This window comes from Haplochromis burtoni, unplaced genomic scaffold (assembly GCF_018398535.1).
Source record: "Haplochromis burtoni strain Fernald_Lab_line unplaced genomic scaffold, NCSU_Asbu1 Contig_50, whole genome shotgun sequence".
Taxonomy (NCBI): Eukaryota; Metazoa; Chordata; class Actinopteri; order Cichliformes; family Cichlidae; genus Haplochromis; species Haplochromis burtoni.
In genome coordinates this window covers 2,259,070-2,273,134 of record NW_024582411.1, presented here as the reverse complement: position 1 = coordinate 2,273,134, position 14,065 = coordinate 2,259,070, and the positions used below count along the sequence as shown (strand labels likewise).

Sequence of the window (14,065 nt, the reverse complement as noted above, 5' to 3'; positions counted from 1 at the left end):
CACACACACACACACACACACACACACACACACACACACACACACACACACACACACACACGGTCAGTTCACACTGTTAGAAGCAGGAAATGCTCTGTCCACTTAAAAAAAAACAAAAAAAAAAACAACAACAACTTTGCTTTACTTTTATTTAGCAAAACTTAAGAAAATACTAATGGAAAAAATGCTGTGTTACATCTCCACCTCTCACTGCGTGTAACTCCTGGGTGACTAGTACAAAGTGGATGTGTGATAGCTCGTCTTGTTTAGTCTGTCAGGCGAGATGTGACTCTGATAACAGCACAGGAGGAGAACAAAACATGGTGGCTCCTTGAGCTTTTTATTCAGGACTGAAAGAAGTTAATTCATATTCAAGCTTCTTCAGATTTACACAAAGCAAAACAACTGCCAACGAGATCTTTATCGAGGCACCACTGCTTCCTTTGTACCTTCACAACTTTATATTTAATTTTCTGCGGCTGTTGCTTTTTTTTGATTATTTATTTGATATAAATATCTATAAAATATCATACATTTTTTAGTAGGTAGTTAAATAACACACACTCTTTTTTCATTGTTTATTTATTTGTTTTTTCATTTGGTGCAGTAAGACTGGCTATGAGAGGGGTCTGTGTCAGTAGGGAAAGCTGAAAAACATTTTTTTTAAAAAATGCAGTTAAAAGTCTAAAATTCATCCCTTCCTTCACACTCTCCAATTCTGGCCCCTGGGCTTTACGTTTGACAGTTGCTTGGCATTTACATGTCACCATAAAGTAAAAAAGAGAATTTACTATTGCTTCTGAAATCAGCTGGAAAGTGTAATTATTTGTGACCTGCTTTCTGAGCCCTAAAGGTGACTAGTTTTTGCACAAACCAGATTAATACTGGCTCAGGTGGTAGAGCAGGTCATCTACCAATCAGAAAGTCGGTGAAACAATCCTCGACTCCTGCCTGCATGCTGAAGCATTCTTGGGTAACATACAGAATTGAGTGTGTGTGAATGTTAGAAAGTGCTTAGCTACAGATAAAAGCACTGTATGGGTGATTGGGTGAGTTGATTTGACCATTTTAACTGCTTGTAAAATTAAAAATTAGCATTAACATTTGGCTATAGGATCAGTCAATCTGTGAAAACTTGGAAAACACAGATTTCTGAACCTGTCTTTAATTTGAAACTTGGCACCTGTAACGTTTTGATAGCACATGATCAAAATCTGTCCACAGACAGACACTCAGAAATCTTCCAAAGCACTTAAAATAGCCCTCGTGGTAGGTTCCTGTCTTGTGACATCTCTAGGATTTCAACACATACAAAGTCAACACACAATACATTAAATGTCAAGTTGCCTGCAGTAAAGTATGTTTAAAGGACACATCATAAAGAATTAAGACAAACCAGTTTATAATACACTATAAAATTTTATTGTTTGATGTTTTTTAAATGTTAAAATATGGTGTTTTACCTCCACACTCTGAAATGTTTCGAGCTCCCACCACTTTGGAGACTTCTCTTCCTTGAGGTGTAGGACACACCTCACAGGACATCTGTCCCTCCTCGTCCTGATACGTTCCAGCTGGACACGACAAACACCGTCCCTGATCGCCATCGTAGTAGGTCCCAACACCGCAGCTCACTAAGACACAGATGGAAAAGGACATCAAGAGAGATTAAAGTTTAGCCGTTCTGTGACATACTTGTAGCGAGACACTGTTGCATGCCCATCTCAAGTGCACATAAAGCAAATGTCGGCCTACAAAGTTTCTCCAAAGAGTTGCTAAGCATGTGCTGACAGTTTTATCTTTGTGCTATGCTAAGTTGAGGGGGAAAAGTCATATTTTTTGAATACTAAACACACAGACATATTTTTCAGACAGTAATTCTGTGATATAGAGTCAATTACAAACAAATGTAACTGTTTGAGGATGATGGAACATTTCCGCAAAAACTAAAAACAAACATTAAAGATAAACCATCCAAAACAGACGTTAACGTTTGAACTTGTAATTAAAGTCAATTTAGTAGACAGATCAGGTCAGGTGGCGCTCATGGACAAATAACCACACCATGAGAGTGTGTGGGTAAAAAAAGAACAATGCGATAAGCAGACATGAATCAACAAATATAGCAGATTGCCCCGTGGTTACACACAATCAAGCAGTCCTAACCACAGCGTAGATGTACACAATAAACACCGCAGCTACAGTGAATGATGAGACCATTAAAGAAACCCAGATCACAGCTGCCTCTCAAGTGTAATCAAAGAGGATCATGTAAATACTTGAACTGGATAAACACAGTAAAGAGCAGTGAGCGCCAGCTTTAAGAAGGCAGCTGAGCCTGAACAATTATCTATCTGTTGACAGCGTTTTCCTGCCATCTTAAAGGTATCACTGAGCTCAGTGTAGATTATTGTACCAGAGAGTGGTGCATTAGGCTGTATGGTTACAGGCCATCTTTATATGGCACCACACAATCAGATGTGAACAACGTGCAGGTAACATATCAGAACTGCATCATGTAAAGTAGTGATGCTGTTGTGATGCCTATATAAAGTTATAGAGTCTTCAAATAGAAAACAGTAGAAGAGCATGTTCGTAAAATGTTTGTGAAATATGCCCACTGGATTCAAATGTCAGATTTGTGTCACTAAACAGAGTACGGCTTGATACTAACAAAGGATAACCTACATGATGCCTAAAGGAGAGATAAGTACATTTATCTTAGCTACAACTGTATGATAAGATGTCAGCTATGAAAATGCTTGTGCATTACATTAACACAGTGTAACTATTGCAGGTTTCAGGTTCAAGTCTCATTTTAACTGTGTCTTCTTGTAAACTTTTGCTTTTTAATTACATTCCCTTATTGTTGGTTATTCCCTTTAAGTCAACTTTTGTCTGTTTAACATTTATCTTTATTGATCTGTTTTACATGATTGTTTTCCACTTTGTTCAGTGTTTGCTGTGCCTAAATGAGCTATACAAATAAACTGATCTGAAGTTGTGAATTTTATTTGCTTTGGACTGCATGAAACACACACATTAAAAGTCCAAATGCCATTAAAGTACATTTGCAAACCAACCTAAAACAGCCATGCAAAAACAAAATCATGGGGACAAAAGAACAACAGCCTCTCCCAGTGCTGCCTTTACTGCATCCACACCTACACCTGTCTTAATACTTGACACAACATGGCTGTGCATCAGAGAGGAACTTTAAATGCCAACGTAAGCACCCTCAGCTCTTTTAAAAGCAATCACAGCCGCAAATCAAAGGGAGAGCTTCCCTTTTATCGTATAAAAGCGCAAACACTTGATTAAAGGGGCTAAAACACTGTTTTGCTTTGGTTCCTCCCATTCAGACTGATGCCTGTAATTAATTTGGCAATTACTGTGTCTGTCTGATAGCCGTAAGAACTTCACTTGAAAACTAAAGCTGAGCTCACACAAGAATAAATCAATTAAACTCCTGAGACTTTCGAGCAAAACGTGCCTCATATGTAGCCTTCAACCGGGCTGAAAGAAAACAACCAATATCAGAGAGAGCTCGACACACAAAAGCTTTCACACAGATCCATTATACGTGGCTCTGTAGACTGTTAGAATTACATTTTCTTTCTCCCAACGAAAACCTATCAAGAGCAGCTCATTTTTGAAGCCTTTTGTTTATTCTAAAAGACCACAAGGAGCCATCACTGCATTGTCCTCTAACAGCTTTTATTTGACAGAGGGAAGCTGTGAGGGAAGAGACAGTGAGAGTGAAAAAGAGGAAAGAAAAAAAAAACTTGAAGCCTTTCAAATGCAAAGAACGGTTCTATAGAGTTCTCGAATTGATGGCCCCAAAGAGGTTTAAAAGACCTTTCACCTCTATTCAAGTCCCTGGTTTTTGCCTACTTGATGACATAGGAAAACACTATGGTATCACAGTAGTAAGGAGCTGAACCCAATAAAAGAGGTCAGGTTTCTGAATCCCCCCATTCTACTTGGTCCAATCACTGCTCGCGCCCATCAAGCAGGGGCCCAAACAGCTGATGCTAATTGATTCCCATGGTGTGGGTGAAGTCAATTCTCTTTAGCAGTTTAGTGGCTAGGGGTCATGCAAAGTGGCCCCCAGCTGGGGTGCAAGGGTAGTGGGGGGGGGGGACAGCACTTAAAGTGCCAGCTTGAATCAACAGCACTTCCTAAACATCTCCAACGTTAAAACAAACACACAAACAAGTTCACTGCGACACTCACATGGATGTGAGAACATGTGGACCTGTGGTGGACACATTCACATGAAGCCTCTTATGTATGCTTTGGTTGTTTTCCTGCACATAAATAACGTAGAGTTGAAATAAATTTTAGACTCAAAATGATCATGTTATTAATAAGCTAACATCACAAGTTATTTAAACTGAACCAATGTCCCGGAATATAAACGTTACTTCAACCAATAACCCAAACACAGCACAGAAGAGGAGGAGCTGCCACGCTTTAAACTGTGCACAGTGTTTTCTTCAAATCCACAGAAGACTGTGTTCTTCTCAAGGAGTGAGAATGAGCTTCAAATGGGGTTTTCAATGGAGTGGGCAAATTGAAAAGGACTAAACTGCACTCCAAACTAAGCCAGAGCAAAAGATGGGGGAGGAGGGAAAAATATAGCTCCTTTAAAGAGCTGGAGGTTAAGAAGAATGCCTTTCAGAGCCCCCCTCTCCTTTTTCCCTCCTCTCCCAAATTACATGTCTACACCCTTGCCACAACCAATAGACTGCCTAATGTTGACCTGAAAGCAAAGCGGGGGACGGAAGGAATAAAGACACTTAAGATGTGAAATAAATCATGTCAGGAAAGCTTAACAGCAGACGTAGCTTAAATGTTAATGATGAGACCAAAGAAAAAAAATTACAGGGAGATGAATGGAAAGCAAAACTTATGACTTTCCCTCAACAGACATTATCTCATGAAACTACAGAGCGGCTATAGTTTGACACATGTTTTTGGCCATCAGCCATATTCCTGAGATCTGGGGATAAAGATCTGGGCCTACATTAAGTTAAAACATCCTCAACACTGACGCATATATTGAACAAAGCGCATACTGCCTGAATAAATATTTAGACATCACAATTTAGGAGGAAAGGCACCAGTTTCCCCTCGCTGATACTGAGAAGATGTCCAGCACCCAGCCAACACATTGTGAGGCCTGAAAATAGGGGCATACAGTTGCAGCCGCCAGAGAAAACACAAGCCTGCCTTGAGCTCTCCACCATCGACAGTGTGCGGCCCTATTTAAAGAGCATTTTTCTCCAGCGCAGGTTGTATATAAAATTCAAGCAAGCGGCAGCAGGAGACCTGCCATCAGCCCTAACGTTACACTTTTATCCCATGGAGATGCTGGAAGATCTCACAGCTTGGAGGGCCAACAACAGCTTCTCTGTTCTTCCACACAAGCTCGCTTTCCCCCTCCAACTTGCTCATTACAGAATGTCTGCAAACCAAATATGGCATTCATCTGGCTCACACCTGCTCCAAATCCAATCATTAAACCCGCCTGTCTAAATATATCTCACTGGCTTGGGCCAATTCAATTACTTAAAGCCATGACTATGGGTCTACTGTGTGTATGGGGTATGCTCACAAGTGCTGCTGCCTCAAAAAACAAAGCGGTGGGAAAGATGAAAAGCATTAACGTTTCCAGTAGAAGTTTTGCCTGGATTAACTGTTTGTGCTCTGCTCGTTAACAGGATTTCTACAGTGAATAAACACTACACACATAAACTCAACTCACCACATTTTCTGCCCAGGAGCATCTGTCCTGCTATGCAGTGTCCTGGCAGCTCTGCCAGCTGGCTCGGACTCCTGGATAGATTGTAGTCTGCTCCGGCAAAGTGGAGGTGGAACTGCTCCCGGTTGATGGACTTCCGCAGGGTCCTGATGGTCTTCCTGAGCCTCTTCTCTGAACGGCGGCGTGCGCAGTTCACGTCACAACCCTCTGCTGAGAGAAGCACTCGATACTGCAAGAGTTTCCAAAGCAAGATTTCCTATTGTTCACCTGCAATAACCTACGATTTCATGCCTAGATTCCCATAAGCTTACTTCACACCGCTAACGCAGAAATCAAGGAAATTAAACAAAAACACCCTTTGCCCCAAATCTAGAGCCCATCACCAGAGCCAAGTCAAAACAGGAGATACTTTTACACAGCTTGGTTTGTTTAGTGACAAACAGAGCGGCGAAAGACAGATTTAAGAATCATAATCACAGGTCGCAGACAGACAGGCGGGCAGCCAAGCAGAAACCACAGAGAGACCAACCTGTTACCTCCTCTAGGTTCACATCCAGCTCAAACTCAGCAGTGATTGAGGAGCCGTCCTCCTCGCCGGCCTTCCTGCCATGGCGGCTACGCATTCTCTGTCCGGATGAGGTGCAGCGCAGGCTCACGTAGCTGAACTGGACATTTTCAGTGAAGAGAAACTTCCTTTCTGTGAACATGGGACACAACAAACCCCCAGCAAGCACAACAAAGAGAAAAATTGCACAGTTGTTAACAGACAGGAAACATTAATCACATACAATAATCTTTGGTCATGCACAGTGAAAAGCTAATAGAACAAAGGGGATGCAATGGCAATGAGATGTTGGTTTCCCTTCAGTGTCTGTGAGGGATGTACCATGCTGAGCCCCTTTTGTAGAAGCAAAATAATCCTACAATCAGAATCGTGTTTGATTGATAGCTAGGTCACACACAACTAAAAGGCATCCTGTGGCCAATTACATCCTCCCTGTCACTGGCAGACAAAGTGCTGTGCTGAGATGTGGAAGACACTCAAAACCACATCACTTTCCCCACAAATTTCTTTCACATTTGCTCTTGGTTTTTGGTTTTCTTTGAAGCATCTTTAAGGTCTGCTTCAGAGTCTTTAGATGTTGGCAGTTCTCGGTAAACCCAAAATGTTTTTTAACCAGCAACATAAAGACGATATAACTCTAAGTCTTGTGCTTTGAGTCGGCGTGGCGCTGTACCTGAGCGCGCTGAGTTTAGGCTCTCCCTGAGTTTCTCCTGACTTCGTTTTAAGTTGCACCTTGCGGTGCCAGACTTAAAAGTGGCCGTTGTCTTAATGCGGGCAAGGCTGGCCGTTTCTCGACCTGCACGACAGGGGGACAGAAAATATCGTTATCAAGTGAAGACAAGTAAAGCGTGACCTACCTGTTCCTGTGTTACTGTTTTCTTTGGCAGAGCAGAAAAAAAAAAAAAGATGTAAATCTGCGATGTCCTGTACTTGCCTAAGCAATATGAGCCACTGTTGTTCTTTTGTGCGTCAGCCAAGCAGGGCAGAGGCATTCCACAGGTCACTGTGTAGGAATCCTCCGTCCCTGAAAACACACGAGGCCGTGACACAGGGACCGACACTGACAAAAGTAAGGGCCAAAAAAAACAACTAAGACAAAAGACAGGCAGCATGTATGAACATGAAGTCCGTCAACAGACTTTTCACTCAATTAAATCTACAACTGTTGAGCTTACTGACTAGTTGCACTTCCACCTGACTGAATTGTGCTGTTTGAAGACATAATATACAAAAAGCATCCTCGATGTATCATAAGCTTCTTCACCAATCCACCCTGGTCCTTTTTATCTCTCTCTAACTAACCTGTGAACCTGCAATTGTCAAAATATCCTGATTTAAATGTGGGACTTGTAGCAGTGCTAATCCTGCTGGATTAGTTGACATGTTTTGCAGCTGCTTCACTCTGACAGCCCAACACCAGCCATCTGCTTCATATCAGCAAGTAGCTCTTGTTAAAAATTTTTTTATTCACACCCCCAGTTAGCTGTTACCACAGCAACAAGTACTTTTCTTGGGGTCCGCAGAGAGTCAACAAGTAAACTGAAGAGGGCAATATGATAAAAATAAACTATGAAAGAGACAAACCATCAATTTATCTAATTCAGGGAACCTATCCCAGCTGTCATAGGGTGAGAGCTGCGGTACACCTTGGACAGGTCATCAGCCTATCGCAGGGCCAACACAGAGAGATGTACCCATGCATGTTCTTGGACTGTGGGAAGAAGCCAGAGTACCCAGAGAGAACTCACTGTGAGGCGACAGTGCTGACCACAGCACCACCCAATGATAAGACCATTAATGTATATTCCACATACATGCTGTCTTTTTATGCAGCTTTATTTTATTTGGATATTCTTAGTTTATTAGTATTTCATTTCATTATTTTTTTTATCTTTAATGTCATATCTTTCTCAATTTTTTTTTTTTTTTTTTTTTAGGTGCTTCTAATCTATTTATAGGTCATTTTATTGTCTATTTCTTAATGTTTTTGTTCTCTTTTTAATTTATTATATATATCACATATTATTTGCTTTGCTTTATCACTCTTTGTTCTCATTATCTACTGGTTAGTCATCTGTGAAGCGCTGTGAACTGCATTAACTTGCATGAAAGATGCCCATACAAATAAAGACTGATTGCATGACAGATGATATATAACGTAGCCAAAAAATTGCTCAGTTATTAAACCAACACACCGGTTTACCGCAGCTCACACTATACAGAGATCTGGCTCAACCAACTCACCGCTGCTGATGTGTACTTGAGACTGGCAGGTCAGAAAGCAGCGATCCCCTCCCTCCTGCTTGCTACAGTTCAAAGTAGGTTTAGATGGGGGCTGTGCAGGTGATAAACCCTCAGCCGCTAGATAAAAACCACAACAAAACTCAAACATGTTCAAAAGCAAGAAGGAGGAAGATGCACATGAAGATGAAGAAGCACAGAAAGTCCAAAATCCTGACAGCTTTGTAGCATTTTGGATGGATTACTCAAGCACAAGAAAATTAAAGAGTAAACAAATAAATAAATAAAGAACAACTCAAAGTATCTCCTGTTTTTGTCCACAAAGGTGTTTGCTGTCACACTTCATCACTGCACAATTTCCATTGAGACGTGACAATAACAGACCTGCTTGTCATTCAGAGACAGGTGCTAACCTACCGATGCAGTCCTTTTTGTTCCAATGTAGCTTATAGCCGGGACGGCAAAAGCATTCAAATCCACCCACGGTGTTCTCACAGCCATGCTCGCAACCGGCATTGTTCACACTGCATTCATTTATATCTGGGATGGGAAAAAAAAAATGGGGAAAAAAGTTACTCTTTATCATTTCAGAGATCGATTTCCAAAAACGCCAATGAGCAACCACTCACATCTGTGTGCTTAATCAAATAAAACATTTAAATGCATCAAGCACTTGTGTGTTATGCTGAACTTGTTATGTGTAGTGCCCTCCACCCAACTTAGTCTCACCTCCACAGTGGGCCAGTCCATACATGGTATAGCCTTTGTTGCACAGACACTGAAAACCACCCGGGGAGTTCACACAGGTGTGATCACATGTGCGCTCGAAGAAGCATTCGTCTATATCTGTAATCAAAATCAGGCAGATGACATAATAGCAGGGCAGTCAGTTACAATCTTTGCCAGCAGGAATTTCCCATCTAATGACGACCATTTTCCTACTCAGTGAAGTGCGACAGGTACACAGCAGATTAAAAAAACAAAAGCAAAAATACTAGCTTTTCATAGAAACGACTTCTAAAAAAGAAATCATTGTCATCAATCATGCCAAACTCTGATGCAAAAAAAGGTAAACAAAAGTAAACCCCAGAAAAAGGGTTTACATGCTCCCTGATGTATTCAACTCTTTAAAGCCTGAACCATGAAATAGTTGTCAAGTAATTCAAGTTGAATAAAATCACACTAATGATGTAGAAGTCTGAAAAACTCAGAAAAATTCAACATGATCTTAATTTTCTTTTTGTAAAAAAGAAAAATCTAAATTCACTCAGTGATTTAAAAAAAAAAAAAAAAAAAAAAAGGAAACAAGAGAGAGATGTTGTAAATGTCATCATTATCTCGTTCATGCAAGTTCCTGTTACTGCTCCTGCAGTTCAGGAGCCACGTCTACCTTGACAGGAGCGTTCGTCTGTCAGCAGCTTAAAACCTTTTCTGCAGTTGCACTCAAAGCTGCCGATGGTGTTCTTGCAGGAGTGATCGCAGCCGCCGTTGTTGACCTCGCATTCATCGATATCTGCGGGTGAAACAAGTGAGATTCTAAGAACGCATTTTCACATGCAGGTTTGTTAGCGTATTAGGATACTATCCCTCGTTGTGAAGACGGCAGTCTGACCTTTGCACGTCTTCCCATCTGGCTGAAGCGTGAAGCCAGCGGGGCAGCTGCAGCGCACGCCGGTGGATGTGTCTTTGCAGGTGCAGTCGCAGCCGCCATTGTTCACGGCGCAGGTTTCTAAAAATGCAACACGTCTTATCACTGCATGCAAAAGACCTTTCTCCTAGTGGGGAATGCTGTGCTTTCCATTTGTGACAAAATACTAGAACTTAGCAGAATAAAACGATTTCCTGTAAAGTACCCTTTAAACAATTTCGTCCACTGATTTAAAAGGTTAAATTAACGTGCAGAATTTAACAATATTGTGCGTCTAACGTCACTGAGATGTTTGGATTAGGGCTGACCTGTACAGTCTCACCGGATGAGACTGCATACCTAATAAAGTACCAATCACACAATGTTTTACATGTATTGAGTGACCCAGAATCACACAACTGATGAATACTCAACATAGAAGAAAAGATTCACATGCTTTCCTTTCCAAATGGAAGGAAAATGTGAAATGTACCACACTGTCACATACGTGTATATTTCAAGTGAGATCGGCGGTGAGAAAGTGAGCATGCAGCCATTTCACAGTTTGCTCAAAAGACTGAGGAATGTATCAGTTTGCTAGAAATAAACTCCTCTCCCCACTCCTGAGGGCTTCCTGGAAGCTTCACACGTAAAAAAACAACAACCAAAAAACCCCACACAAATTCAAAACTGGGGGAGTCTTATTATTACCCATTAACAGCCTTCGTTTGACCCGCTTGTCCACCTCTGTAAAGGACGTGGCATTGTGGTCCAAGGACTCTGTGGTGGCTTCATCTCGCTCTGTGACACACAAAACCAGAGTAATGCTTTACTGTTATCCTCAGTGAGTGTTTATGCCAGCCATCAGGGCGCAGATGTGTTTTGACACTTGAGATGTTCAGCTTGTGGTGGCTTGGTGTGCGTCAGATAACACGGCAGATCAGAAAAGTGAATCACGGAGACAACGTCGCAGTGACACGCCCAGACCTCACACACACTGCTGGCTTGGAAGGAGAGATATTACCCGCTATCTGACGGCTGATCCTTATCCTTTACAACTGCTGTGTGGAAAAATGCACGCTGCCTAACAGGAGAACTGATAGAGAGAAAGAGGGATCCTCTAATTTCATCCATTCGTAAGGGTAGCCTCCTCGTAACGCAAGAAGAAAAAAAAAAATAGTGTAGGCAGCTCCTGGACTTCGCCCACCCTGGGCTGAAATCTAGATCCATTTTGCTACATACTGAACATAAATGAGTATATATGTATGTAAAAACAATTATCGTCAGGTTAAAACATTGTATACATGTTTTGTGTTTCTTTGTTAAAGCTTTAAAATGCTGTAAACATCATCTAGATTTGAAAGCATGACTCCAATTAAGTCATAAAAAAAAGTTCATCTAGCCTACAGCGTTATTTTATTATTGGGTCAGTTGACACTTAGAGCATGACTGCTTTCAAAACGCCATATTTTTTTAAGGCTGAACCATTAGGATAGGCTTATTATTTGGCATCTTTGGAAAAATGTTGCAATGTCACTTCGCAACCTTGCACGCTGGTTGGAAAATGATGTGAGGACATTAAAGATAATAGAGGATATTTGATGTGATGCGTTTTAGATGACAGAGTGGTCTAATGTGCTTGCTGGATGGCTGGCTATGGAGTGGGAAACATTATCTTTACCAGGCAGGATTGGAATGACAAAGATATCTTCACCATATTAACAGCTCATGGAGATAAATTTTTGTCTCACCTCCTTTTAATGCATGTACACCTACCACCTGCTCACCTGATCCTAAGCATGCTTTTTTTAAAAAAAAACAAAAAAACAACGTATATACAGTTTGTATGCACGGGCATATACTGTCCTCTCTTCCTCCAAAATTAAATAACATACCAATCATAAAAAAATGATGTGTATCCCAGCATTTCTTTCACTACAACATTGTGCTCACTGTTTTGCATTCCTCGTCTCAGCTCAGTGTCAGCCTGCTTACCTACACATGAGCTCCTGTCAGGCTGCAGAGTGTACCTGCTGTGACACCTGCATATGGAGCCGTTCTCAGTGTCCTCGCAGATGTGCTGGCAGCCTCCATTGCCATGGTTACAAGTCACTGTAAGGTAAACAACATGCAACTAGTAATGCAAATAATCAGTTCAACATAAGAAGCCCGATGCACTTGCGAGTGTTAGCGTGCACGTACAGATGCAGTCTCTCTGGTTCTTGGCCAGCTCAAAGCCTGGACGGCACTCACAGGCCACACCCCCTTTGGATGTCTCCTTGCAGATGTGGGCGCAGCCGTGCTCCTTATTCATACAGTTGAGGCCCTCTGGATAGAAAGAGGGAGAGAGGTACACAATGAAACTCTCCTACAGTGACTGACCAGCTACACACAAAGGCGCACATACTGAGAGATTAGTCTGGAAACTTGAAAGACACTGATTGTTCTCACGCCCCTACACAAGCCAAAAACATCCACTGCTGCGTTATTCTTAGCGCCTCTACAGAGGGAACAAGAATCTAAAGTTCATTCCCCAAAAAACCTCCAAACAACAAAAAACAAAACAACATATTCAATGGTGATTTGTAGCAGCATTTATATGGACGGGTCACAGCTGAGCGGATAGGTCCACTGGGATATAAAAGGGTTGTCAAGACCCGATGGAGTGGAAAGTAGTCACATTTGAGTCGACTTCAGTGAAGGAGACAAAACAAAGGCGCTTCAGACTAATCTGTGACACAGACCACATAGACCAGAGTGTTGCAGTTATTGACTTATTTTGTTCTGAGGGACACAGAGATCCTTTTTCCCACAGCATGTTGCTGTTTCAGATGAAAGCTCAGTGACAGGAGCCAGCTTGAACCTGTCATCCCTCATTGTGTCATCAGTCTCTTGGAGAATCTGCCACATCTTTCTCTCTCTTTCTTTTTTACTAGTTTTACACAATACACAGGCATCCACAAACACACAATCTTTTGTAGATGAGTTAGCGACTATTTCAAACTTTGTGTTACATATACTCACCAACAGAGCGGTGGATGCACGTGTGCTGGTTGTCGCTGAGGAAGAAGCCCTCTTTGCAGCGGCACTCGTAGCTGCCCATTGTGTTGACACAAGTGTGCTGGCACCCACCGTTGTTGAACTGGCATTCATCCACATCTACAGGACAGTGAATCGATCACACGAGTAAACAACTTACAATGCTTCAGGTGGGAGGTATTCACTTACATAAACCAACACAGACCGTCTTCAGCGTTTTATAAAGCATGAGTTTACACAGCTGAGGACACAAGCTCCCCGTCTACCATGAAAGATTGCTTATTTAGTTTAAAGCTAATCTTACCTAGACAGTTATGTCCATCATGTGCCAAATGAAACCCATCATAACAAGTGCAGCGATAATTGCCTGGTGTGTTGTTGCACTCATGCACACAACCCCCATTGTACTCCAGGTCACATTCATCAATATCTGAGAAACAAACAACACATAAAGGTTGGGGTGGGGAGAAAAAGCTAAAAATGCTAAAACATCTTAGGCTCTGAACAATTAGAACAAGGTGTGGCTGCAACAGGAAGAAAAGAAATCTGTGGCTAAACATTTACACAATGCTTACCTTCACACTGTTTTCCATCGCCTTTAAAACCTGCTTTACACGTGCACTTATAAGAGTCTTGGGTCGTTTGACAAATAGCGTCAATGTGACAGCCATCACTTCCCTCTGCGCATGGATCTACAGGAATGCATTATCATCAAAAACACGTTAGAAAATTAACAAAAAAGGAGACATATTTGTGAGAATGAAGCCGGAAAATTCAGATTTAACTGATAAAAACGAAATAAAAGAGTATGAGTCGAAATGGGGGG

The 14,065-nt window shown here is 41.6% G+C and overlaps 1 protein-coding gene across 5 annotated transcripts in view; it reads right to left on the bottom strand.

Annotated features, from left to right (window-relative positions):
• The window catches only part of scube2 (signal peptide, CUB domain, EGF-like 2), a 21,179-nt gene that overhangs the window by 4,690 nt on the left and 2,424 nt on the right, over positions 1 to 14,065 (bottom strand). For 2 of the 5 annotated variants that reach the window (XM_042220559.1, XM_005936498.3), the window contains exons 2-17: positions 13,815 to 13,931; positions 13,544 to 13,669; positions 13,225 to 13,359; positions 12,403 to 12,528; positions 12,196 to 12,312; positions 10,912 to 11,001; positions 10,186 to 10,302; positions 9,964 to 10,086; positions 9,303 to 9,419; positions 8,991 to 9,113; positions 8,577 to 8,693; positions 7,267 to 7,356; positions 7,006 to 7,128; positions 6,297 to 6,464; positions 5,771 to 5,977; positions 1,464 to 1,634 (exon numbers count right to left, since the gene is read on the bottom strand). In XM_042220559.1, coding sequence (XP_042076493.1) covers positions 1,464 to 1,634; positions 5,771 to 5,977; positions 6,297 to 6,464; positions 7,006 to 7,128; positions 7,267 to 7,356; positions 8,577 to 8,693; positions 8,991 to 9,113; positions 9,303 to 9,419; positions 9,964 to 10,086; positions 10,186 to 10,302; positions 10,912 to 11,001; positions 12,196 to 12,312; positions 12,403 to 12,528; positions 13,225 to 13,359; positions 13,544 to 13,669; positions 13,815 to 13,931 — 2,067 coding nt within the window. The remainder of the gene's footprint in view (positions 1 to 1,463; positions 1,635 to 5,770; positions 5,978 to 6,296; positions 6,465 to 7,005; positions 7,129 to 7,266; positions 7,357 to 8,576; positions 8,694 to 8,990; positions 9,114 to 9,302; positions 9,420 to 9,963; positions 10,087 to 10,185; positions 10,303 to 10,911; positions 11,002 to 12,195; positions 12,313 to 12,402; positions 12,529 to 13,224; positions 13,360 to 13,543; positions 13,670 to 13,814; positions 13,932 to 14,065) is intronic. The other 3 variants (XM_005936499.3, XM_005936502.3, XM_042220560.1) reach the window with 3 other exon arrangements.